This window comes from Toxotes jaculatrix, chromosome 23 (assembly GCF_017976425.1).
Source record: "Toxotes jaculatrix isolate fToxJac2 chromosome 23, fToxJac2.pri, whole genome shotgun sequence".
Classification (NCBI taxonomy): domain Eukaryota; kingdom Metazoa; phylum Chordata; class Actinopteri; family Toxotidae; genus Toxotes; species Toxotes jaculatrix.
In genome coordinates this window covers 2,572,923-2,600,877 of record NC_054416.1, presented here as the reverse complement: position 1 = coordinate 2,600,877, position 27,955 = coordinate 2,572,923, and the positions used below count along the sequence as shown (strand labels likewise).

The 27,955-nt window shown below is 42.9% G+C and overlaps 1 protein-coding gene across 2 annotated transcripts; it reads right to left on the bottom strand.

Annotated features, from left to right (window-relative positions):
• Positions 1–1,842: 1,842 nt before the first annotated feature.
• clcn5b (chloride channel, voltage-sensitive 5b) lies at positions 1,843–26,616 on the bottom strand. Of its 2 annotated transcripts, none has more exons than XM_041031049.1 (17): positions 26,310–26,616; positions 25,544–25,693; positions 17,252–17,421; positions 16,466–16,565; positions 15,731–15,918; positions 15,148–15,270; positions 14,207–14,413; positions 13,739–13,819; positions 12,666–12,900; positions 12,369–12,544; positions 11,979–12,119; positions 10,774–10,960; positions 8,312–8,454; positions 7,864–8,013; positions 7,354–7,459; positions 7,037–7,253; positions 1,843–3,075 (listed from the first exon to the last, which is right to left on the bottom strand). In XM_041031049.1, exons 2-17 carry the CDS (start codon positions 25,680–25,682, stop codon positions 2,985–2,987), a joined length of 2,454 nt encoding a protein of 817 aa, XP_040886983.1. In that variant the 5' UTR covers positions 25,683–25,693; positions 26,310–26,616; the 3' UTR covers positions 1,843–2,984. The 2 variants fall into 2 exon arrangements, with proteins under 2 accessions (XP_040886983.1, XP_040886982.1); XM_041031048.1 differs by lacking the exon at positions 26,310–26,616 and adding an exon at positions 25,786–26,105.
• Between the last annotated feature and the right edge of the window lie 1,339 nt (positions 26,617–27,955).

Genomic DNA, 27,955 nt, shown 5'->3' with positions numbered 1-27,955 from the left:
CACACCCCACGTGCACGCATCGAGTCCAGCCACACACACTGAAAAGTTAATTCAGTGACACACAGAGATGTCAACCACCCACATGCAAAAACTGAATCCATATGCAAAGCGCCCACACGCTCATTAAGACACTTCCTCTCCATCTTCACTGCTCCAGATTTCTCATCACTGAGATTGTGTGTGGCCAGAAACAGACTATGACTCGCTGACAGAGACGGTGAGTCAAGAACGGCCGCATGACGTCCCCGAGGGTCTGCGGCAGAAAGACATACAACGCCCAGGAGTCATCTTGACCAGTGGTCCTGTCCTCATGATGGACATTTACTGCAAAAGTCTTGGGTTTAGTAGAGAAAGACGTCCAGGCCACGGAGTAATCAAGTTTGATGGCTCAGTGTTTAGAACTGTTAAGTCATGTTCATACATGATTTCATGGTAATTAGAGTATTTCTTATTGAGTCATCACCTGTTTGTGGGTAATGTTTACTCTGGTTTGGAGTAAACTGAATCTAATCATCAGTGACCATCGGGCCAATTATCTGCAGCAAATGAAAACAACTCTGAAAGGATTACTCCTCTGGCACCAGCCTCACGTTATAAATCACAATGAAAGCCGAGACTAACTCACACAGCGGGTTTGTCTCGCAACGGCTGTCAACTGGAAACAGATGCATCAATAAAGACATGACAAAATGCTGGTGCACAGAGTACGTCAACAGGATGAGGCAGGACACGACTGAGAGAGGACTCTGATAATGTTCCCTGTGATTTTAAACAGTCAAACTGCATTAATCAGACGCGTTTTAGAGGCTGAATCCTCTTTGAAGTGCAGGATCATCCTGATGAGGATTTGCCAGTTGAGTCTGGCTCCAATAACAAATCTTCAAGAAGACGAAAAAAACTCATTCTTTGCGCAAAGTCCACGTTTAAAAGAGCCAGTGTGAAAATAAAACCAGGCTTTAAATGAATCAAAGTAGTTCTAAACACATACTAAATAAATATACACATTGGGTATCGTGGTGAAGAGTGAAACTGTCAGGCTAGTTTTCTGTTTTTGCTCTACTCTACAACTGCTGAGGGAAAATATCTGGCTCTTGAGCCACTAAATGGTCCACTGTGTCCACCAGCTAGTCACAAACTTTGTCTGTGAGCTGTTGAGCAGTTGGCGCTCAGTGAGATTTTAAGAGGCAGGCAGCTGTTTTTGCTGAAAACAGCTGCCTGCCTCTGTTGGAAATGACAGTGTGAGCAGTGAAACAACACAGTAAACCAAAAAAAACCCAAAACAGTTAGCTGGAAGATGCTAAAACGCTCAGCAGAGCCGAGAGACCCTGCACATATCAGAAGTGATCTAAAAATACTGATCATAGCCTCATTAACATCCAGTACAGTATTTTCGCCGGGCGCTTGTTCCCACGCCCTACTTGCTCCCACGCCCTACCTGCCCATGCTTCTCCAATCTCTGCGATTAATAAGTCAGGTCGTCGAATTTCAGCATCACGGACACTGAGTGTTTTTGCTGGCTGCACAGAGCAGCTCTCAGGTGTGACACAGTCAAAAAAGAAAATAAATTCAGTAGATCAATAAAGCTTTCAGAGACGAGGTGAAAGTTTATGAGTCCTGGATGGAAAAGATTTAACAGCCTCCCCGGTAGCAGATGTGGTCCAGACAAGTTGGCCTGCTGAACCTTTGATGTGTTAAAAATAGTGCGGAATAATATTATTCTGCTCATGATAGAAGATCAGTGGGGAACGGGATTGTGATATAACATCTGAAATATGAGCTGCCTTCATATCTCTCAGGGAAACGGGGTGGCAGCGTGAAACAAAGACAAAACAGCCATTTAAGTCAGTGAAATAATTTAGTGGGACAAACAATTTTACATTTACATAAATTAATTTATGTCATGATTCTCTCTTGTTGCATGTTTTAGCCCTTCTACATCAGCTCAGAAATACGTAACCCCTTCATAAGGCATGACATAGTTTTTGCAGAACTGTCTATGTGTATATGTGTGAACCGTAGATGAGAATATGATTGTCGTATTGCCAAACTGAGAGGCCGTGTGGCAACACAAGACAACACTGCATAGTTCCCAGGCTTCCCGGTCTCACGGCGGATCACAAATCTCAAACGTCTATATAACAAAAAGACATTTCTGGAGGGTTCCCAGGCTGTCATGGAGTCTTTATGGAGTGTAAGTATGAGTGCGTTAGATCCTCTTCTCACACTCCTGTCCTTCACCCTGGGGCTACAGGAAACCACATGGAGGGAGGGAAGAGAGGAGGTGTCCAAGCATCCATCAGCCCAGCTCAGAGTGCTCTGTCTGGGCTCGCTGTGACGGCCGGAGGGCAGGCACGGAGCTCCCCGAACCTCTCTTTATCTTCCCCGATGTCTTTATTTTCTCCTCCTCCACCTCGTCTCCTCTTGTCAGTATCTATAACAGAGGATTATCTGTTCCCACCTCCTTTTAACTGTTTTCTTTCTCTCAGGTGTAGCAGAGAAACAAGATGGCGAATGGAGGAGAGAGAATTCAGAGGGAGTGGCTGATTTACACTCCCGCTGAATTTCAGATTTCGAAAAGAGAAGGAGAATTTAAAAACAAAAAACAAAAAACAAAAGGAGCAGATGTGAAATATTCCACTGACTTGTTTCTCTTGTGTATCTGTCCTACATCCTTCTGGGTCGAACATGAAATTGGGGCCAGCAGTGTCAGAAGGGATGAGTCACTGTTTCTGAGCGCTTTTTTTTTTTTCCAGTGGTGCACTCGTTTACAGAAAGCCAAAAACGCCTCCAACTCACAAAAAATAAAGAGAAAAAAAATCCATTGTTCTCTCGTCACCTGTGCAAATGGAGCTCGACTTACTTGGCTTTCTCTGAACAGCTTTTTAGAGTTGAAGAGGTAAAGGTGCATTTCGTTCCACTGTACAAGCTGGTGTCCTTCACAAAGGAAAGGATGGAGGGATGAGGAAGAGGGAGGATGAAGAAGTTCAGTTGAAGAGGATGGAGTCGGGGTCTCTGTTGGCTATCTGCGCCATGTGTTTCAGTATGTCCTTTTTAGTGATGATTCCCAGCAGCCTCCTAATGACACACACAGAGAAAGAGAGAGAACAAAAGTCAGGGAAAAAGCGGATTACTTCATATCATACTTTGTTTGCTTCGTCATGGAAAGAAGTGACAGAAAGCAGAAACACACGCATCAGGCTGAGGCCTCCTATCTCAACGCTTTGGCTCGGCTCAGTTTTATTACAGTCCCAAAGGGGAACTGGCTCACAGCAGGAGATCAGGGTAACATGACAACACTGAGTTAACACAGTGAGGGAGGCAAAACACAAAGGCCACGATCGCACTGGAGACAATTACAGCTGACTTTCAGGTTCACGGTCAGGGTGGTTACAAACACGCGCAAAACCTAGGTGAACTCCTATAAAGTCAAATCCACTTCCTCCAGAGTTCATGTGTGTAGGGAAACAGGAAGTGAAAAGTGGTTTCTGAAGTGCAGTGATTAATTTCGCAACACTCCCTCGACATTTTATTCCAACTCAAAACAGCGACAGAGTTGGCAGCTCATGATTCAACATGGTCACGCAGGAACAAATTCCTAAAATTCAGGGAATAAATCTGGGCACATAAAAGAAAGCATTCATGTTTCCACACTGAAGATACGGGCTGAAGGAACAGCTGAGCAGCACTGCTTTAAACACTGAGCTCCGAACCCTTAACACAACAAATCAAAGCTATAAAAAAAGAAGTTAAAGGATGTAATGTTCCTTTATTGCCATAAACACAGTCACTGTAGTTTATTTTGAGTCACTTCAACATATACCGCCCAGCTGCTTTACTACAAATTAGATTCCAGCTGATTTAGGAACAGATTTAGCCTCTTTCAAATAAGGAAAGCATCTATTTTTTAGCTGCTTTCAAAGATTTACGTCCCTATAGGAGCCGATTGGATTGGGGCTGAAAACCGCAGACAGGGAGGGGAAGTCATTAAGTACTGAAAGACGGACTCGGCCATTGTTGCCTCTTCATGGGTTTTGCTGACAAATACTAAAATGTAAAATATCACCAGACTTATCCTTTAAGAAAGAAAATGATAATAACTATATGAGGAACTTTTAAATATTTCCACAAAGTGGACAGTGTCTTCAGAAAAAGACCCCTGAATCGTCCAGAGGTCCTCATGGAATCATCTGTTGGCAGAACTGAGGAAAACACGGATGAAAACAGATAATCCGATGGGACTGACACTCAGGCCTGATCATGGGAGTCTGACAAGTGTGAATGGGATCAAAAAAGTCAGAGCGTGAAAACACTAAACAAAAGAAAAACAAACTTTCAAGGCTGGGAGGATGTTTTCATGATCTCTATCATAGTTTTCTGAGTGCAGCTCTTAGCTCTTATAACAAGCCTGCACATGCAAAACGAACTGTAACTTGTGTGTTTTTAAGATGTGGGAACAAACAATGATGCCATCCAGATATGACTCCTGCCAATGAGTAGACCTTCAGCTAAACTAAAGGCAGTCTGGGAAAATTCTTTAGTTGTCAGTCACAGTGATGAAATGAACATTATCCATCTTAGAGGATGACCGCAGAGATCGTACGCTGCACTTCACATAGCCTCAAGGTCCTTTTTCTTAGTGTGTGTCAAACTGTCTTCATTCCCAGACACTGAGTGATTCACTGGCTTTAAAGCTTCATGCGAGACACAGATTCTGCCTGATCAGCAGCTTAATTCAGCCATACCCTTCTTCCTTCTGAGTCAAAGCCCGCCCTTCCCTTCACTGTCCCCTCGTTCCCGTTTGCCCTCTGTCCCATGAAAAAATGCGCGATTCCTCAAAAACTTTTCCATTTTCGTGTCACATGTGGATCCACTCTGGTTCAATCACAGCCTTCTACTTTTGGCCAACAAGCAGCCCATCTGAAGCAAATATGTGCGAGTCCGGCAGAAGTCGTCGCGCCTGTCAGCGGCCTTTCAGCAGCCGTGTGCGCTGTCAGAAGTGCCCATGGACAAGACAGTGAGTGAGCCTTAAATTACTCATTTATAATAAGCTGTGCTGGTGGAGAGCAGGCGCTAAATGCCCAAACAACATAAAACCTGAAGGGCAACTTCTGACAGTGGCTGATTTTCATTTTTCCCTCTGAAATACTGCAGATCCAACACGTCCAGCGCTTTAAAGCTGTGCTGGGAAACTTTACACATCAGCTCCAACTGGCAGCAGGAGGCAGCAGTTTGAAAACATGATTAGTTTACAGGTTATGTGAGTCCTAATCAGCCTGTGAAAACAGTTGTGTAATGTCTTCTGTGGCTCTGTGGCATTGCAAACGAGTGGCTGGGCTTCAAGACATTTAGCAGGCGGGCGGGTGGGGGGTTGGGGGGCATCACGGACTAAAAGTCTGTATAATTCTGCCTTTTGCAAACGACCCAACTTAGCATATTGTTACACGAAGCGTTCTCAGTGCAGCGGTAAAACTGATAACCCCCATCTCTTCTTGCATTTGACTTCTTCTTTTCTTTTTCCCCCTTTCACAAGCATTTTAGTATCAGAATTGACTTTCTCTCATCCAGGCCGCAGAGTTCCAGGCTGCCACAGCTTCAGTTTATGGTTCCTGCTGAAAAATGAACACAGTATATGTGAAACTGACAAGGAGAACCCACAAGTTCTATTATTACGTGTGTGTGTGTGTGTGTAGGTCAACTACTATAAGCCTGTGTTTGACAGTGTTGGTAACACACACTACTTGTGTACACTCGTGAAAATATACATAATTCCATTTGCAAATCCCTAAAAGCTGTGTGTTTTAACATGTGAGATCTCCATCTAAACAACGAAGTCTGCGTGTGTTTGCAGGGAAATCGAGTGGAAAAGTGAATAAAACACTGATTAAGTCTATTCTCAGTGGGACTGTCTTCTGTTTCCGTCTGTCTGAATTTAATTCACCAGACCAACGCTGTCCTTTTGTGACAAATATGAAGTCTGACAGACAACTGGATTGTGTGTGAAACTTTGGCCTTGGTGGAGCTGGACGTGGTTTTATGGATGGAGACGATTTCAAAAAGAGGGAAAATATTTTTGAGAGGTTATATCCCATTTTCAAATGACCGACGGCCAGAAGTTTCTGTCCAGCTCTGCTGTACTGTACTCTACTGCGTTAACCTCTGTGGAGCTGAAACGACTGGTGATGGAAACTGGTGATCAAAACAAGACATTTGAAAATATCACCTTCAAATTTCAAAGGACACGTCTACAGAGATGCTACAGGACATCCTGTCAAACACACCTCTTTGGAGAAATAAATAAATAACCAGGAAACAGTCATCCTCTGCTCAGTTTCCCAAGAAGCATGCCCTGATCACAAGGATCGCTTTGAAGCAGCAGATCTGACTCTGAAGAATTTTACGAGCGACATAAAATCCAAAAGAAAATGCAGGAAATTGGTCTGAAGCCAAAATCCTTCCTTTCTTCCTCGCCTCACAGGACAGTTGCCAAATGTCCTGGAAGCTTTGCCAGCGTATGTGTAAAATCTCTATCAGGTCAACGTGGATGTTTTCCATTAGCATTTGGGCTTTCCATATGAAAGCCCAAAAGCCTTTACGTCAACAGACAGATGAACGTTGGAATGTTACAGATACCGTGTATGAACTGGGCTCTAAACAACGTCCTCAGTGAAGTGAATGTTAATGGAACGAGTGGCAGTGCAGAGAAATGGGCTAATACACCTTGTGAATCTTCTGTACCGCCTCATACTATCCCTCCCTCCATTAACCTTCTCTGTCTTCCTCCCTAACTCCTGTGCCTCTTTGCTTTCCCTTTAATGCATGACCTGACAGTGGAACGACCCAGGGTTCTCCCACACATCCGTCTGTCACTCCTTCCATCGCCCCGCAAGCATAGTTTCCTGAAGACCTCTCACTTTAATGTCTACAGGAGTGGGAGTGTGGTCAGCTCATGTACTCATCCATCTTTCCTCTCATTCATTGGTCCGATGTGCTTTTCTTTTGTTGTCCAAGTTTACAGCGTATACGTGTTTGTTCTCACCCATTATGTGTAACTAGGCACTGGCGTAGCCCCAGTTTCCTGAAAATATCCACAGTGATATCCATGGGTGTGTGGTCAGTAACCGTGAAGGGGCTCAGGTCCATGATCCCTCTGAGGCGGAGGGGAGGCGGGGCATCAGGAGCCTGGGAAGGAGCATGCTCAGTAAACACCACCTGGGAAGCGCTGACGACACCCTCCTGACGCTTCCGGGCGTTGTCTGAAAGGAAAGATGGTTAATATTTATCATTTAAAGTGTTTAGCTGATGTAGCTTTCTTATATATAAGGTATATATAAATATAAAAAGGCGAGTTCTGACCTATTGATATGAGCAGGTCTCTTCTGAGTACAAATCCTACGAGCCTCTGGGACTCCTGAGAGACAACCACAGGGAAACCACTGTAGTGTGTGCTCTCCACCAAGGCCTGGGAACATATAAACCCATGTTATATGTAATGTGGTACAACTTCTACAAATCCATAAGAGAAAGAAGCTGTTTACATTTTTTTCTTTGCTGTAGAAGTTGTAATAAATAATAACCACAGTCTCTATAAACTATTATATGTCAAACATCCTTCCCTCAAATCGCTGAGCCTTGTTCATACAGACCATAATTGCAGTTCTCACTTTGTAAGTCTACAAAAAAAGTTTTTATAACATGGCCTGTGGCACCACTCATTTTTTACAGTGAAGGCAGGTAACGTGTTTTTGCGGGTGTATTTATCTGTATCTGTATCTACACATGTGCTTTATTACAGCCACATGTATTTTCCACATTACTGTGCATTTTTATGCTTTTTTTCTGTTATGTCTACCCATGTGTGCATACCTCCACCTCCCCTACAGTCATGCCCTCCTGTGTTAGCACAGCCAGTGCAGGGTCCGACCTCCTGGGCCTCATCACATCCACAGCCAGGCTGCTGTGCTCAAACTCCTCTTTTGGCTCCAGGAACGGGTATCCATTCAGCCGGATGTGAGCCTGCACAGCACAGACAGGCAAATATCAAACTTAAAACCTCGATCTTTTAAATCCAACACACATTACGGCGCTTTTATCTGACTACGTATGTTTTCAGCTGGAGGGGAACCAGCGGGAGTGGTGTGGTATGTATGCTTACTGACCGCAGTTCGACAAAAATACATCAAACCACACAAGTTATACAAGAAAAATATGAGGAATTTTGTGTTGTATCATCAGCCTCAACTACAACCTTCACTTTTTATACAGCAGAGAATTTAAATACACAACAACCACATCACAGACATGTACGCCTCACCTCATAGATCCCCTCTCTTCCGAAAGCATCTGCCACCCATTTGCTGGTCATGGTCGCAGCCATGAGGGGAACGATGTACTCCAGCCCGCCAGTCAGCTCAAACATGATGACTACCAGCGACACCGTCATACGAGTCACTCCACCTGGAGCAAGACGGGCGGGAGGTTAAAGGTTAGAGTGACTGTGATTCATCTGAAATTAACATAACGAGGATCCACGGAGCTGAAAGGGCACGAGATGAGCAGAGTTTGTGTTCTGCTTCCTGATGAGACAGTGGGGGAAAAGATCACTGAACCGATGAGTCGACACATTATATGCTGGTACATACTTTACATTTCTTTGTCTGAAAGTTTGAGCTCTTTATTTCACCTCATCTTTATATGAAAGCATTGTAGTTAAGGTCAGTGGCTCCACTCCGAATCAGATTACAGTCATTTTGCTCGGTTGTGGCCAGAAACCAAAGCTACACTTTAAAGTGGATGCCACAGTTGTCTTCTGTGACCTCCTTCCTCTGAACAAATGGCTTATGAAAACTGGATGTGAAAGAGTTTCATTGTGAGTGTTATAATATCCATTTTTGCGAGAGGATGAAAACAAACTCCCTTTTGTTCACCGCTGCGTATTTCGAAAAAGCCAAAAATGGAGATGATTATATCTTCTCTGAATTGTTCCCTGATGATTGTTGTTGAAGAGTAAAGAAAAAGAAAATGTGCATTACATTCAACAGCAACCAGAGGCTTAGGATGATTTACTGAGTCCAACAGAGTTATCGCTTATTTTGGTGTCAATCTTTTTCATGCACAAGAAAATTGAACAGAACAAACTTAAAATCAAAGTATTCAGTTTTTCTTAGTCATGGCCAGGTACTGGCTACCTGCTGAAGAGGAAGGCAGAAAAACAAGTTACACCATTCAACTATTAAAACAATAACAATAAAGTATTTAATCTGAAACACAAAGCTTGAATCTAATGTGAGATTCCACTTCTCTGGACCAACACTGGGCTAAAAAAAAAACCTACCAGTCATAAACCAAGAACTGATTAACTTAATCTGAGGCTGGAATTGGACTGGAATTCGCTTCAGGACATCACATGCACTTAATACACTGAGACATAAAAGTGGTAAAAACATAAAAAGCCTATGGTCTACCTAAAATATTTATACAATAATAAGTAGAAAAACAAGTATTCCCAAAAGGACGCTATCAGCAACACAAACAAGTTACGATATATCGCATACATACCATTACAGTGTGTTATGGACAAGAATAGTAACAGTTAAGGACACAAATGGCCTGGGGATAGTACTGCTGGATTTTCAGAACCTTTTTGAAAGAACTTATAAGGAAATTACAAACAGAGGAACAATTACTGTTGTAAAGAGAATAAGACATTTGGTATTTGTGGAAGTGATTCTTGGCCAATTGCGTTAGATACTATTCAAAAGGGCTATGGTGAAGAACAGCATGTACTAAAAGTGGTGCGGAATAAGAGAGATTTATCAGTGACATATTTCAGAAACAAACAGAGAAAAAAAAAAAACTCTCTCTAAACTCGGTCCCAGATTTACTAGACAGACGAATCTGGCTTGTTACCCCGATGGCTCTGAGCAGTTTAAACCTTCCCTCATGGTAAGAATTTAGTGCCCATCTGTTTTTATACAAAACATTTCCTGAGTGTGACGGAGCACACCAGCTATCTGTTTTCTGTGCTGTGTTTACTTAGGCTTTGACAAAGCAACAAGGAGGTAAAAGTGAACACTTTATTCTCGTCATCCATTAACACCCCTGGAATTTACTGCCCCAAACCAGGAGTGGTAACAGTTGACTCTGTTTTGGTTGGAGTGCTGTAATACTTAATTTAACACAGCCTTTCCAATAATGTGTATATTTCTTTCCAACATGTAATGTCTAAGCATCGATGTACCAAATCTACACAAGTCCTTGAAACTTTTTGATTTGTTTTGGGAGTAAATAAGTTATGCATGATGTTCATCATGAATTAAGGAAGGTGCTCTAATTTAATAACATAATTCAAAGACAGAAGTACTGTAAGGTCTCCCTTTATCCAAGGATTTGACACCACTTAACTGTGTCTGAAGATCAACTAAGCAGAGTGGTCCAGATGTCCTTCTCCCCACCCACACCGATCTGCTCCCTGGACATCCCAACGTGTTCCTGAGTCAGACTGATCATGTAATCTTAACCCCTCTGGCATGTTCCCACTTGTTCGTGTTAAGAATGGTCACTTGATCGACTTGGAAATCAAGAGATCCACCTTCGGGATTAGCTCCGTCCTCCACTCGACAGTCGGACAAAAAGTACTACGCAGATCTGTTTGTCGATCTCATGCTCCATTTTAACCCTCGCTCATGATCAAGACAAACGTTCTTCACAGCAGAGCACACATCATTCAAACATATCAAGCCCCAACCCATGTCATTATCATTATTCATGTCTCACCTAAACATGCGGCGGCTCCAACCATAGCGTAGAGCCCCGGTGTGATGCAGTCTGCTCCCGGTGAGCACCACCCTTTAAAGATGAACGAGTCGTGGTTGTAGTAGGCCAGCTGCTCCATGCCGACGCCCAGCAGTCTGCCGGCTATGGCTCCAACTGCCATGCTGGGAATGAACAGACCAGAAGGAACCTGGATGGACAAATGGAAGGAGGGAGGGGGGGGTGGACAACGAGATGGAGATGAAGTATTAGGCAGTGTTGCAAAATTGAAAATTACTGACAGCAAAGCTAACTGGTCTTAGAGAAGGTTACTGACAAACAAAGCAGAAAAGGGCATGTGGAAGTTATTAAATCCAAAGCGTACTCAAACGCTCTCCTTCTTGATCAGAAGATGAACTGTAGATAACTGTGTGAGCACTGTGTGGCCTCTCAGTGTAGCTGCACCTCTTTCATATGTCCACATAATAGTTCTTTTCCCCAACCCCAGTTGCTTTTCATCATCCTCGAGGGGCAATTCACTCATTACAGAGACAAAGTCATCCTTGTCACGGTCCTGAGCCTGTTGACTGATGCTTGGATAGAGAGCATTCTCTTTAATAAGTACCGTAAGTTAAAAACAGCTTCCATATGCATTTTCATCCCAACAACGTCCATCAGGACTCAGTTTAAAGCTTCTGTAATAAAGTGATTATCCCCTTGTCTAGAGAAAGGTCTTTTTTACTCAGCATGTAAAGCTTTTTTCCCACTAATAACTTGATCCTCCGGTGAACCACATGATAATGAGTCATGCTGCTGTGACTCAGAGTATAAAACATGCAAAAAAGAAGTTTAGAGAGTGAATTACACTTCATCTAAACTACAAAATGGGCAAGATCAGTAAAAGAAAGTAGGACACTGGTTCAAAATCTGGGCTGAGACACATTTGAGACAGCTGCTTGAGTAGTAATTTCACACGCTATGTTACAAAGAGTTCACAGAGAATGGTGCATTTGTAAGAAAGCAAAACCGGCATCAGCCAAAAATGCCTTATGGATGACAGAGTTCAAAGGAGAGTGATGACACTTTAACAGGCAACACAACACAAGTGTGCAGATCACAGTGTTCGAAAGAAGTATGTGTAACTGTGAAGAAGTGCACGACTGCACCGCAGGGACACAAAGTAGTGCAATAAAAGTGATGTTTGTGTGCAAAAGTGCGTCTCGACCAACCTTCATGCCAAAGGTAATCACAGTGATCATCATCTTGAAAACTAAGGCCAGTGCCAGCTGCCACAGAGCGGTGTAAAGGCGTTCTCCTGCAGGTCGGTCCGCCAGGCTGTTACCTACACCTGTTTCCGATGTGTTGGTCGGCTGGAAGTGTGTGTGTGTGTGTGTGTGTGTGTGGACAGTACAGTATGAGAGAAAGATAAGGAGAGATGACACAAAAAGAAAAGAGGATGAGCACAGGGAGAAAGGCAGAGAAACAAAAAAAAGAAAATACAGCTGTGTAAAAATTTGCTTCATTTATGGGAATAAAGATGGCAGACCTCTAACATGTTCTCTCTCTCTGCACAAACAAATCGAGATACTCCCTCACACACACATGCAGACTCAGCTGACCTGTTTGTAGCCACAGAGTTGAGAGGAGTCGAGCAGGGAGCAGTCGTTAAACAGCTCGGAGATGAGCTCAGCTCCACTCATTCTGGTGTAGCTGTTTGGATAGGCGAGCAAGGCAGTCAGCGCGGCGACCACCAGCACCTCGATGACGGGGTAGTGACCAAGACGGGTGGTTTTCCCTAGAGAAGGAAAGACAGAACCTTATTTATAGGAGAACTAGGTTACACTGAAAGGCAGAAGATCTGACTTCAATCAATAAAAAACAACATTTTAAGATTTCACCATAACTTCACCACTCACGTCTCCTGCACCAGGCAATGTTGGCCTTGATAAACAGCGCCCCCCAGAGGCCTCCAAATATCCCCAGCAGAATGAAAGGGGCCAGCTCCATCAGGTGCCATGGAGCATGGAACTCCACATAAAACAGCACGAGACGGCTGTTTCCAAACGGGTTGATGGAGCGCAGCGTGAAAGCTGCAACCAGCGCAGCAAAGAAGGAACGCCACAGAGTCTTCAGAGGGAAGTAATAACTCACCTACAGTGGAGAGGAAGGAAGGCAAAGAGTGTCAGACTGAAAGAAGGGGTACCTCACACCTGAAGATGATAAAGATGCTAAAGAACATGTGTAACAGTTACTAGCAAATAGAAACCTCATTCTCTTCACCAATGTAAATGTGTACAAATGACAAAACTGAAGTAAGTAGACACAAAACCACCAATCTGAATATTTACCACATGACAAATATTTAAGAGGCGGACAAGAGCTCGAAATAGTGCCATAAAAACTTATCAGAGCAACATAAATTCACTCACTAATGGTTAACAGATACATCCATACTTATTTCATTTCTGAGCTTCCTGAAGCAGCTCTCACATGGTTTCTTAGGTGGTCAGAGCACCCTCAGAAAAAGTACCAGTATCCTCATCCACAAGCTCCCCAGTGTGTTTTACTGTAGATGGATAACAAAGCTGCCAAGACACATTTATTTCCCAAACTATCGATGCAAACACTTTCACGGTTTATTATGCCTGAGTTAGGTTCCAGTGCTGTGCGGTTTCTAGCTCAGACTCACGTCTTCAAGAAAAATTAACCAAGAACTGGAAAGCAGTTAAAATCAGTTCATATTAGTTTTATTATCTGGCAGCGATAAAATAGCTGGCACTTACAGCATGGCTCTGACGCAGAAAACACAAGAAAATCTGATGAGAGATTATATTTGACCCTGGTTTGTGTTTTTCATTCATTGCCTGAAGTGCACGTAATATAATTGGGTTAGGTTTTGAGTTGCAGCAGATATCCTCTGATGTCGTCCAAGATTTCAACATCAGTCTAAATACATGCAGGGAATTAGTCAATAAATAACTGCACTCACTTCTTCCAGGCTGAACAGGACTCCCCCTATGGGAGCACCGAAGGCCACAGACACACCAACTGCTGCTGCTGCTGATAATACCTACGTACAAGAAAAAGAAAAACATCTGAATGAAGTTCAGTTGTATGACAGGAGTTTATTATTTTATTTGTGTGACAAATGTAGAAACATTCGATTCTAATCAACTGAGGATTTAAGTTACAGCACTGAAAGCATCACAACCTGTTTTCACTTTGTCTTAGTGAGTTATCACTGTGGGAGTCACTTTTTGTTCGTGCAGTTTTCACAAACAATCAAAGGCACTGCTTTCTATTTACTGCTGAATGAACACTGGTTCTCTCAGACTGTAGGTTTACTGGATAACATCTGAGTAAGAACACGTAAAATCTGGTAACTAATTCCCAGTGCTTTTGTTAGAAAGTCCAAATTTAACCACAGTGCATTCATGTAATTAGGGCTATAACTGACCTCTCGCCGTTTGGCCTCATTCTTTCGGTATTTGGTGAACAGATGACACAGTATATTAGCGCAGCAGCAGGCTACATGGACCAGGGGGCCCTCCTTTCCTAAACTAAGCCCAGAGGAGACGGCTAAAACCAGAGTGATGGTCTTGATGATGAGGGTCCACTTCCCAAGGTAGCCGCGGATGATGAACCCACTAAGGATGGTTTTAATCTAAGAGAGACGAAGAGAAAAAGAGAAAGTGTTTGTATGCACATGGATTAGTTTGTGTGTGTAGAGGGGCTCAGGATATGTTTGTGCTTGTGTGTCTGTTTATGCAAGGGAGGGATTGATTTAGATGTGCGTGTGTGAGCATATAACCAAAAGAAATAGAGAGTAAACATTGATGGAAGCGAAGGAGAGAAAAAGAAGTTTGTGTTCTGAATATTTTTCTTTTAAATAAGCGGTTAATCTCATGTGCGTGAGCCTGCTGACCAAGGTTTGACCCTACGGTGATGAGACCGCGAGGAGAGCAGGATTCAAGTTCCACGAAATTACAGAAGGTCTTCACTGGAAACAAGAAAGAGTTGTGTTTGTGTGTTTTAATCTGTATGAAATTAATGATTCAGTTTGGATATGTCTGTGCTCAGTTTGGTTTTCCACTTGTATTTCTAGAGGGTAAGCAAATCTTCAGCTTTCAACTTCCTCAGAAACCAAAGTCAAAGAAACAGCAGAGGGAAAAGCAAACACTGACAGAAGGATAGAAGAGTTGTGTGTTTATAAATCAGTGTAAAAAGATACTGTGAGGAAAAAGTAAGTAACAGAAGGGACAGGGAGGAACGGACAAGTAGCAAGACTGATCTGAAAGAAGAATTTATTAAGTCAAATAATGAAGAAATAAGAGAAAAGGCATTCAGCACCTCAGTGGTGCTTTTTACAACACATTATCATTTTGAGCGCAGCCTCACCTCAGGTATTCCTGAGCCACATGCATATGGAGCAAAGGCCCTGACCAGTGTGACTGCCAGGAAAGAGAAGAGCAGAGCCCAGAAGATGTACATCAGATAGTTCACAATGTAGGCAAACGCACCCTGCAGGGGGACACAAAAACACACAACATGCAGATATATGTGATTTCTCATCAGGCAAAAAATTCCAACTCATAAATCACATGAAAAACATCAGCCTGTCATTGTTTATTTTACATCCTCACTAAGCTCTGGTGTTATTTTGTGTCATGACAGCTCACAACCAGCAGACGGAACCAAAGCTCCATTACAGCTACTCTCAGGAGCATGGGAACTGTGAGTGTGCAAGACACTATGAATGTGAGAGCGAGAGACTGCACATGAAATATGCAACAGCAGTCTAAGATGAGTGCAAATGATCCTCGTGTGAAGTACAAAGTGTCTTCAAGCACTGACGGTGAGACACATTAAAACAGTCGGTGCCTGGTTCTCATACTTCACCTGCACATTTGGAACGAAGACGTATGTTTACATGTGAAATGGAAAATGTCCTGGATCTATTTATGTAGGAGACCATTTTCACCTCTGATGTCCCCGTTATGAGCTCAGCCCAGCTCTGCCACTGCGGACACCGGTCTCTCTCCTGGAACGTCGTCTCGTTGGACGTCCAGCAGCAGTGCTCATGGTTGAACCAGAAGCCAATGAGACACACCCCGCCTTTCATGTCTGTCAGCCAGTGAGCAGCGATGTCGATGCCACCGGCTAGAGCTCCTGGAGGACAGAGAAAGAGAGGAGACTTCAGAAGAAATAACACCAAGGAGAAACTTCAAACACCACAGAGCCTGATTTGTTTTTTTTAGGTTAGTTCTGTGTCTGCGTTTGAAGGTGTGACAATATGTACTGAGCAAACATCCGCATCAAATGTCGTGCATCCAGAGTCACACTTAACTTTTTGGCTTCCTTGGCAAAAAAAAGAAGAAAACTTAATATTCATTTTCTTCATAAATATGTCACTCAGCCTATTTTCAGTGCTATGCTAGTGCTATTTAGTGGCTCTACACCTGCTGCCTGTCACCACGTGGGAATTAACTTTCAGCTGATTCAGGCAACACAGAAACAGGAGCAAAGGCATAAAGAGCACAGCCACTTTGTGCTGAAGCAGCCATGTAAGTAGATTTCATTTTTACAGCTTACCATTACAATCCTATTCTGTACTGTATACAGAACATGTTTCCAAAACCAAATTAGTGCATTATGAGTCATACAGGTGTTGATTAGAAGCACCAGGTGCCTGCATGTGAGGGCGTGTGAGCCCTACCTGACATGAGCCCCACCAGCAGCATGAGCAGCCATCCAGAGAAGGCATCACTGATGCTGCGCAGCAGAGCCAGAGTCGACTGTCTGCTCTTATTGGTGATCTGGATGGACACAGAGATGAAGGGATCATTATGTGACTGTTACCATCATTGTGTGACTCTGGTTCATATCCTGTATTATATTACTTTGCATATGGGATCACTGACACTGATACTTTATGCGTATGTTGCTGCTTCAGTGCTAAAACACATCAGGCTTTTTTGTTTTGTTTTATTTGGTATTTTCTTCTCTTTTATGCGCTTCCATCTGTTAGATCTCGTGCTGCTTTAACTCTTGAATTTCCCACAACAGTATCAATGAAGTGTCTCATCTAACAGGCTGTGAAACTGGACCACAAAATCCAAAAACGTCCGCTACTTCATCAGCTACTTTACAAAGAAGGGCACATAACCTTAATTCTCTAGTTTCCATTACGTACAACAGATATAAACGGCTGGCAGGGCGTGAAGAGCAAGATGTCACTCTCTGCATAAATAGAGGTTATGCATGGTGGTTGTTTCCTGTTCCAGAAACCACAAACTACAGTTTAGACCTGACACATTCCTATTCATATCTGTGTGTGGGATTTTAATCTACATTCAGCTTCATACAATAAAAGGTTTATCCATGAACGACTGATTATAACTTCAATTCCCAGATAGAACTCTCCACCTTCACTAAAGGTAAGATGAGGTAAACTGTTCTTTCTGCTGACTGATTATGAGTGAACTTAAGCTAAACTTCATACCTCTCTGTGTCGGTCTCGGTCCTTGCTTTTCTCTCTGACCCAGTCGATGGTGTTGAAATCCTCATAGGTGCCCACTCCGGGCAGTGGGTCCTCCAGCGGGTCCACAAGCTTACTGGGGCCGTTACCGTTCATTCCGGCTGCTCTGCTGCCGCTGCTGTACTCCTCATAACCTCCAGGGAGGGAGGAAAAGGGAGTAAGAGGGAGAGAGAGAGAGAAGGGGAAGAGAAAGAGGAACCGATTTTAGACGCACAATAACTTCGTCACACACAAACACCAGCCTCCTTTGCTACCACGCAGTTAAAGATATCATGGACATCAATCACAGTGTTGTATGTACAGTCGGGCTAAAACTTATAAAACAAAGCCAGAATATTCTGTAGAAAGATCAATAAATAACCTCTAATCTAAAAATACATGAGTTCAGTTTTTGAGTTTGAGTGAGACAGAAATTTATTTTACAAGATCAGCTGCTGTGTCAGCAGCGAAAATCTGGATGCCCTCTTCTCTCAGATACCCCATCTTAAAAACTAACTCACGCACAGAGCGCACACACACACACACACACACACGTGCACACACACGCGCACCAGCCTTGAGAAAGTGCTAGCACTAGCAATCCCACTATTATTGCTGACTGTTGTTGCAGGACAGTGCACAAAAGAGCAACAGAAAGTGTGTATTGTGACCTGCTGTTGTAATATTAATGACACTATTCTTCACAGCAGTGTATTGATGAGCATTGGAGGACAAAGAAACACAAAAAGCAATGATATTGACTTCAGCTGTATTCCCTCAAGTGGCCCACAACAAAAGAGCTGGACTACGTGGCAGAGTCTGAGCTGCAGTCAGCAACAATTACCAGACAGCAGCAACCAATCAAAACCAGCTCTCCACAGAAACAGGAAACGACAACCAACAACAACAGAGTCGAGAATTGAGACGAGTCATTTTGGGATCAAAACAATCGTCGGAGCAGAAACAAAAATGGGCTTTCATTTGGGTATAAATGGAAAACTTGATACAAACATAAATAATGGTGGAGGTGGTGCTTCCTGTCTGTGTGAAAAAGCAGGAGTCGCATGTGCTGGTTCGCAGAAAAGGGCAGATACTGCAAGAAGAAACTGATGGGATTTACATGCAAATCTAGATGCTGGACAAAAACACAGTCAGTATGGAATATTGAGTAAGGAGCAATCCCTTTTACAATATCTCATCTTATACTTCAGAAAGAAAAGCGTCATAAAAGTGTAGTCTTTGTTACAGCAGTCCCACAGCAAAGCTGTGGGACTGCTTTGCTGTGGGACCATATATCAGCTTCACTTCACAAACATCAGAGACTCACACACACCTGAGACAGCTAGTTAGCCTGGTTTTAAACATCCGTTAGCTCCAAGAGAGTCCTGGGTGAATAAATAAAATGCCTGTCACATAGAAATCAAACTTTTCTATTATAAATAACTTACATTTTTTTTAAAGCACTGAGAAAACAGGCAATGAGGATACGTGTAAGTGTTCATTTATTCCATTAATGCTTAATTTTGTCCCATAACTATTTCCATCACAGCTTCAAATGAGGTTGATATGAGCAATCTATGACATGGACTGTTTACCTGAACAGCATACTCTATGTGTGATCGCAGTCAAGCAATAACATACAGCTTCTCACACCTCTGAGTTATTTCTACAAATTACAAGAAAACAGGGAAGCCACAATACTCCAGGAACCAAAAAAGTACCAGTTCCTCATAGACTCCTGAACCAAAACACAGTAAATATTTATGCATATACACATACTCATGTCCAGAGTCCTCCCATTATAACCTGAGTCATAACTGGAGCAGCTGAGGGCTAAAGTTCCTTGCTCACAGGCACACTGACAGCATCTCGTGTGACTGACGGTGACACAACGCGTTTATTGCTCTGTCAGGTCACTTGGTCTTTATGTTACAAAACTTTTTTAAGTTAGGTAACACATCCCTGTCTATGAGTTTAAACAACAGGAGTCAGCTGATGATAATGAAACCTACAATGTAACACCACCAAAGTCTGAACTAGAAGCACCAAACAGGTGTGTTTCCCTGCAGCACAGAAACATTAACCACATGACTCAGTGCTTGATGGGTGGTAAATGGTCTTAATGATTAAACTTTAAACTGTTAAAGTTAAAAGGCGTCAGCAAAAACACAACAAAGCCATGTGCCATTATAAGAAAGACAGAGGAGACACAGACACACACAGGTAGCTGCAGTGAAGGTGCTGCAGAAACACAATCAATCTTATTCATTATTGACCCGTGTCAGCAGACTAACAAGACATGAAACTGTCTTTCTTCCAGTCATAACTCTCCTCTCATTTATAACAGAGAGCAAACTTTATCAGGCAGCAGCAAAAAGAAAAACCAAAGCTACAAACTCCTCAGCAGTCCCACGCTCACCATTTTCAACCAGCTCCTCCTCATCCAGCTGCTTAGTCCAGAACTCCCAGACCATCGTTCAATCCTGGACCCAAAACAACCCGAACTCGATATCCACCGTGAGTCATATAACTCAAACAGGGAACGTCTTCCCTCCTCTGAAATCCTCCAGGAAGTGGACTTCAACAGAGCACTCCCTCGCTGGCCACAAAGCCCTGAAGATGAATGGTGATTGGCTAATTTGCCTGGAAAGTGGATTATGACTTGCTGAGCTGGTGGGAGCTGTTTTCAATAGGCTGAGAGCATTTGTGAGCTCTCCCTGATTGGCTGTGGGTCACTGCGTAGAAATGAGGTCACATGTTTATAAGGTCTTTGACCTGTTGAATTCAGTGGGACCCTGATAGCTGACAGGAAAATAGATTGTATGATACACAGTGCTTCATAACAGGCTCAGGTTGAGGGTCCATTATCTTTGTATTCAGTCCAGTCTGAAGTGAAACACGCTGTGAATGAAATCTGAAAAGTTCCACTCCAAACTCCAAAGGTGTATTTAAAAAAGGGACATATTTAGTTTACAAAATTAAAGACTGTGACCCCGCTGTGACCTCAGGAGAACTGTTAACTTACACAAAAGGTCTGAGTTACAGCTCCATGAGACGTATTTAAAGTAGATAGGCATCAACCACAGTCAAATTCTTTTGACAGTGGTGACTGCTTAGGTTGAAAAGCTGGGACTGGACTGTGGAAATGATTCCACTCTTTACTTTCTGTCTGATGCCTTGATTTTCTTGGAAAACTGTCAAAAGCCAAAACCAAAGCTGTAATGTTTGACAGGGAAACAGGCATTGCTGTGAAGAAAGAATGATGCGGTGGGACTTGTATCGATGAAAGCCACGAGCCAAAATGTGTCAGGCTCACTATAAAGTTTTTCTCAACACAACAAATTAACAGGAAATAGAAGTGGTAAGCTGGTGATAAATATAAATGCACAGTACAAATCACGCATGTTAATCAGTGAAATTAAAATCATCATTTCCTTTAATGTGTAGAACGTGGTTGGAACTCAGCCGTGCAGGGATGGCGGGGCATAAACCCAGCATGCACAGGGTGAGAAACTGGCGGTGCTGTGGCACAAGTACAACCAAACACACAAGAATCCTGTCTACAGCTTAAACTGCCAAAGGAAAAACAGTCCCAACTAAATTCCACTGTGCAAACTGATCCAGTGTTTGCAGCAACTACTCGTCTCCAGCAAGGGATGTCATGCTGAGCTCAGCACGCACTCTGCATCTGTGTGAGGAAGTGTGTGTGTGTGTGTCTGAGTGTGTTTGTCCTGAGGGGCAGAACACATTGTAGTCTTCCATTTTCTCACAACAGCAACACACACCCATCCTAAAAGTCTAGAAAATTAGACACACTCTCTTTGTCATATGATCGCAGCGCTGTCTGCCAAAACCCACACAGCACGTTATCTACTGCAAAATGATTTGCACTGGTAGGAGGACAGTCACAGACACACACACACACACACACACACACACACACAGTCTCCAGCGAGGGTCTGAACTCTGAACTCCTGAGGTCTGGTTGCCATGGGAATTCGAATCTCATGTGACCCCCGTGACGCTCTGCAACTACAAACAAGCATCTCTGGAACATGTAAATATCGTGGACTGTCGTTACTTTACACAGTCAGGCATTTTAAATTAAATTCACTGGGTCAGAGGAAATTCAATAAGGACAGAACGCACGTCTGTGCAGTCGATTCATTTAATTCCCATGTCCACGAGATAAAATCTTCCACGTGCTGCAGAGAAACTAAATATCATACGAATCATTGATGCTCATGGCTTGTATCAGTGGTGATGACTGTGACTGAGTGCTTGAGTCACACCTTTAAAAGTTTGGATGAGCATGAGTATGACCACAACAACCTCCGGCTGAACCAGTAACTCTGTGGTTGTACAGGCCGCAGTAAAAAGAAGACTACGCGAATCCAGCAAATCCCTTTTTCCTTGCATGGATGAAAGAGGAATTTTTACAACTACAGAGGCAAAGCTGTGACCGACTGACAGCTGTTATGAAATTCACGGCTTTCACAATGTCCCTGGATGACCTTTACTCGACCCACTTTCCACAGAAACCAGTGTTGTGAGTTTTGAAATATCCCGTAAGAAAACAGCTGGGATAAGCACAGGTAAAGGTTTTATTCTACAGACACATCTGACCATTCCCCTCTTTCCTGTTTCACACATTCACCATAGGTGACCTTGTGCAGTAAACACTGTGATAAATAAATAAAAAGAACCTTCACACAGTTCCCAAAGCTGTGACTCATTCCCTGTCAATCATTATGTGCTGTTGTCACCACCAGTTAAGGCGCTGACAGCCTTACTAAGGAAGTCTGCTGCCTGCAACAGCAGCACCGAGAGGATATGATGTCAATATACCTAGCAATAAAAATGTTATTGGCAACAATAATAATCCTTATTTGCACAACACCAGTGATAAAGGAACAGATTTAAACATATTAAACTCCCAGCAGTAAAAAAAGAGCAATGTAAGCTAACCAAGAAATTTAAAAGGACCTCATAAACCACAAAACCAAGAAAAAGAAAACGAGCTTTAACATGGAAGCCAGTTTACAGATTTTACTCAGAGACTGAAGATAAATGGAGTGGGTGTAAAACATGTACTGTAGTAGCAGCGCTCTTCACTTCATTTTGCTATTTGCTTTGTCATCTTGGTAGGGAATTCCCTCGCCCAAAATTTCTTCCTGGTGTGGTTTTCTTCCTCCTCAAGGTTAGATGAGGTCCAGTTTCATCTGTAAACAGCCTTTTTTCCCCTGATAAAGATTTTGTGAAGCTCTTAGGACCCTTAGCAGTTGTTAAAGGCTGTGGGATAATTAAAAAACTGTCTGTCGACAATACTAAGAACTGAGACAAGATACATCACTATTTGATTAAAGATCCAGGCTCTTCAGACGTCTCTCCCTCTGTTTCCTCTTGTCAATAAAACATTACTTAAATGATGCGGGTCAAGTGGTGTCAACAGTCAACATTTATTATATTCTTGAGCTTCAAAAACAGAAAAACTACACAGGGAGCAAAGGCAGACAGCAGAGAGAAGCAGCAATGCACTCAGAGCAAAGGTGATCTATAATGCTTTGTTATAATGCTTTAATCTGTGCAGGGGTTAGTTTATCCAGGGAGCATATAAAAGCTTGTGCTCTACTGCAAATACTTTCCAACAGGGGCATTTAAAAGCTAACTGCCTTGCTCAAGAACACCGTCCCTGCATACTAGTGGTTAACAGAGGGATAAGAGTACCTTGATATTAAATCCCAAGCCAGTACATGGACTAGCAACTCCTCCCTAGCCCACACTCTCCTCTCTAAACACTGGAGGCTAATAAGTCCCTGAGTAACAGGTTACACAAGGCTTAACCATAACAGCGGCACTAAGAATGGCTTTTAAGAAGACTTGCTTGGCAACAAGCTCAAGAGCAAGCTATTGAGTAGTTAGAACACTCGACACTCGCCTCAAGAGGGAAAAGAAAAGGAGGAAGTGTGAGATGAAATGCTCAAAAGGGAGGAAATAAAATGCAAGTTGAGATTATGTTAATCTAAACAGTCACAAAGGGCTTTATATCATACAAGCCACAACTCAGAATGCATGTTTCTGTCCAGATTTCATGTGTCTGCGTGAACAAACTTCGGTCATTAGAGTATTTCTGCTGTCATTCCGAACTTTAATGATCAACTCTGTGAACCGTGCCGGGCGAAATTAAGCAGCCCTCACAACCGAAACCCTCCTGATTTCCCAAGACGCACAATTATATGTTCAGTCTGTGGCCACGAAGCAAAGAACCACTGTCTGACAGAAACCTTACAACTCCGGTTTTGCTGATTCGCGTGTTTTTGCTTGAACTGAACCACTGCAGACTCATTCTCTGGTTTTATGATTCACAGCCCACTGTGTAATTTTAAAAATACGTGGCTGACAGTTTCAAAACAAGGCTGTGTTTTTTTTTTCATTCCTAAAAAGCTGACACGGAGAAAAATTGTGGTTCAACCCAACAGCAGCAGCTACATCCATTGAGAGAAAATCTCATCTCCAGACTTCCTTCCTGCTGCCACAGTCCTACATTTCAGTTTCACGCAGAGGGGAGAACAGGAAGTCACAGTGACATCAGTAGTAACCAGGCAGCTAATATTACCAGCGTCACAAAGACTAGCTAAAAACAATTAATTTAGCATTTTTAACATTCACTCTGTTGGTAACTATTTAGAAAAGTGCTCTACAAATAAAGATATTAGCCAACTGCAGCAAGAACATGCCCTTCTTCCATCCTGTCTATGCAAACCAAAAAAAAAAAACCTGCTATGTGTTTAAGGAATCAGATTGACTCATCAGTGGGAGGAGCTAAAGTAAAATGTATACTTACATAGTACAAAATGACCATGCTACATCTGCAGTGGGAGGAGGTTAATAGGTTTGTTAATCAATACCAATGACTCAGCAATAACCTCGCCAAGAGCTGCAGGCTTTGCAAACAAAACCTCTGTCTTATAACAGTCTTTATCTCTTCAGTTTATATTTCTCCCTTCACTCGACGTTTCTGTTAAGATTTCTGCTTTAATAACTTGGCGTCTCCACAGTGAATTTCTGAGCTCGTGCAATGACGTTGAATATGACAGCAGAGCTGTCATCTGTAATAATTAATTTGATTTCTAAAACTTCTCTGGGCACTGCAAGTCGTGTCCTTGACACTGGGGATGACATCATTAGTAACCGGGAAGCCGTGGTGCAGAAACAGTGGGTGCAAATGTCACAGCTACAACCACAAAGACTGCAGATCCTATAACTCACTTTAAAAGTTGCCCTTATGTTCTGATGTGAAACCATACGAGAATACACTAAATCAGGTCTGTTTCTGTGTGTGTGTGTGTGTGAGAGAGAGAGAGAGCACGTAGTAACTGATTATTCACATGTAAGGCCATGACTTAAGGAAAGCATGTGAGACACACACACCACACACACCCCACACACCCCACACACCCCACACACAGCACACACAGCACTCTGCAATTACAGATATATCTTATCAGTAGACAACTCCTTCAGAGTACTAACAGACTCACACTGGACCGTGGACATGAGCTCCTCTCACATGCTGTCACATGTCATCAATGCTTAGGTGTTGTACCACTTCAAGACATTGAGAATTCATTTCCTGTGCCGGGGCTCAAAATATGAAATTAGCATCTTAGCCAAACTAGCATTCGCAGAACAGCTTTTTTGTTAGACAAATACAAACTCAGGAACCTTGTAGAACTACTGTTTACTGCTTATTGCCAAAGAACTTAACAGGAAGGAAAAAGGCTGAGCTTAAATCCTTTTCAGCTCTAACAGGGCATGTGCAGGTTCAAAGGCTGCCAAGTTTTAGGACGGTTTAAGAAACGCTTACTGATACCTAGAACTGAAATTGGTAATAAAACATAGTACATGACCTAAGACATCATATTACCTAAATAGCAGGTAATGCAAGCTATATAATCTGTAATATAAGACAGAGAGATACTTTGGGGAGGACTTTGTACCAACTCTTTGGCTTCCTTCACAGATCTATTGGTGCTTTATTATTTTATGATTCTTATAATTCTGTTTTAATTGTCCAAACAAATAAAGACTCAAGGAAAATTTACTCTTTGCACACACACTGTTTTATTTCTATGTGCATGCTATCCTGTATTGACTGAAAAAGACAATCAGCACATGTCAAAAGGTTCATTTTATCCCTTACAACATCTGGAACAGGTAGACCCCATTATCCAGGTGAAAACGGGCCTTTCCTTTAGGCAACATCTGTGCAGTTACCTGTGCTGAGAGGAGGGACGTCGTCCGTGCTGGAGAAGTCCAGTGTGGCTCCCGCGATGTCCACCATCTCATCATCATCATCGTCACTGGGGTGATGAAGGCCGTCAAAGCTCCCGGTGCAGTAGCCGGGGTTTGCCATCCCTTCAAATCCTGCGCACAGCACAACAAGAGGAGAGCATCCGTTTAAACATCAGCGACAAGCCGCAAGCTGCGGGATGTCAATCAGCCGTAGTCGGCGTTACCTCTGCCCCCGTCGGCTGCATATTTTCGAAACCTGTTCGCCCAAAACTGAAACATAGTCACCGAGAGACAGCTAACTCTGACGGCCTGTCCTCTTAACTCCCCCGAATGTATTTCATAAATCAGATTCTGGGAAGTGTCTGTGTGGGGCTCTTGAGAAACAGCAGACTGGGACGCCTCACAGCTGGTCCTGTAGCCCGGTTCATGGTGGACAGCAGTGACAACACATCTCCGGTTACGAGGAAGTTTTCGCAACCACTTCCACTCCCTCTTTTTTTGTACACTTTTATTCTTCCTAAAACTCTGCAGTGCGAGCCGAAAGAAAGCAGAACAAACACCGCGGCCGACGAAAAGCAGATTATTAGCCTAGCGTAAGCGTTTAGCTGTTAACCACTCCAGAGACGAGGATCGACCTGTCACACAGACTGAAAGCAGCCGCTGAGCTAACTTTGTTAACCATTACCGCGATTAGACCCACTTCCTTATAAATAAAGAAGGCAAACGCTAACTTTAGGCCTTACTTTACCTGTGTACGGGCGTGAAGATAGCAGCCGTCCAGCTCAGCGAAGAAGTCTTGTGACTCGGATTTGCCCCGCCGCCGTCTCCTACCGTGGGCTGCTTATGTCAATAGCAGCCAAGGTAAACTTAAACCTCCGCAGCGGCTGCTCCGAGAAAACCCTGCGTCATTCTCCGTCCCATGAACGACGGTTTTAAAACCCGGCGGGAAGACTACAGAAAGCCGCAATGGGCAGCTATCTTGCTTGGGTGCAAAAACTGCTGATGTGCAGCAAAAGTGTCCACAGTTTGACGTTGTTTTTGCCACTTAAACGGCAAACACCAAGCTACCGTCAAGCTACCGTCAAGCTAAAATTAGCCACGACTTCCGTTTACGACCTCATCAAGGCTACACCATCAAATCATTACCCTGACACATTTTACTACTTTATAGTCAGAGCTTAATCACGCCTTCGTTTAATTCAATTATATATTTTTATGTACAATTGATTAAACCGTTCCTGTTATTGTTACATATCAAAACGTGCAGTTTTAATTTGAAGGCCAAAGCACACAATTTCCGGTTTAACTGCCTAATCTCAGCTGCCTTGATAAGAGAAAACAAACCAGGAAAATAAGTCGAGTTAAGAGCTATCGCTTCTCCATCTGGGTCAGTGGAGCAGATCGACTAATCGATCCTCAATATTTATCTCTTGACTGCAATGTTATCATTTTATAATGTTAAATATGGGGCTGTGATATTGCTAAATTTATCCTGTGCTGAGCGACTATTTTTCCCAGTCTTTCTACTTTCAATGACGAGTCTCAGTCATCGAAAAAGTTGCTTCATCCATGTACCTTGGTTGTGATGTTATATCATACTATTCTTATTTTAAAAGGCAGGGTGTGTGGAAGCACATATTTTGAAAGAACCCAATATTGGTTTAATTAAAAGTTGTTTTTCTGCATAGAGAAAAAAATGGGATAAGATTTGGGAGAGAATCCCATTTTAATGGAATGCAAACAGCTACAGAGCGACACCTTGTGGTCACACGCAGAAATGAGTGAGGGCTATTTATGAGGACGAGTGTGGAACTTTATGAAAACCACCAGGGTTACAGTTTATGAGAGGCAGCAGGGCATTATGGGACGCTTCATGTCTGTGTAGCTCTGATTAATTGTGTTTTCTTACCTCATCACTTCCCTTGATATCTTTTTTTTCTGCACACCTCCCACTCATTCATCTTGTTCTTTTTCTCCACTCCACCACTTTGCTCTCTGCAGCCCAACATAAACATTCCTCCACCCTGCCTCCCATGGTGTTTTCTGTTTGCATGGTCCTGTTTCTCTTCACTTCCTTTTTTTCCTAATATAAACAGAGTCATTCAAGTTCTTTTTTTAGTTAAAGTGTGTTGCAATAATTAAAAACTTTCTTTCTGATCCCTCCATCATTTTTAACTCCTTTATACCTTCAATTTCCTGCTTTTTATGCATTTAGTTGTTTTGTTTCTCCTGATGTTCTCAGATGTGGGTCACTTCGTCCTCTAAACTCATTCACGCCCCCGTGTTTTGTCTTCCATCTCTTTTTCCAGATCTCCTTACATTCCCATTAGCCGACTGTTCTTCAGTCTGGGTCAGGCAGAAGAATGCACTCCCTCGCCCCCCCCCAACCACCAT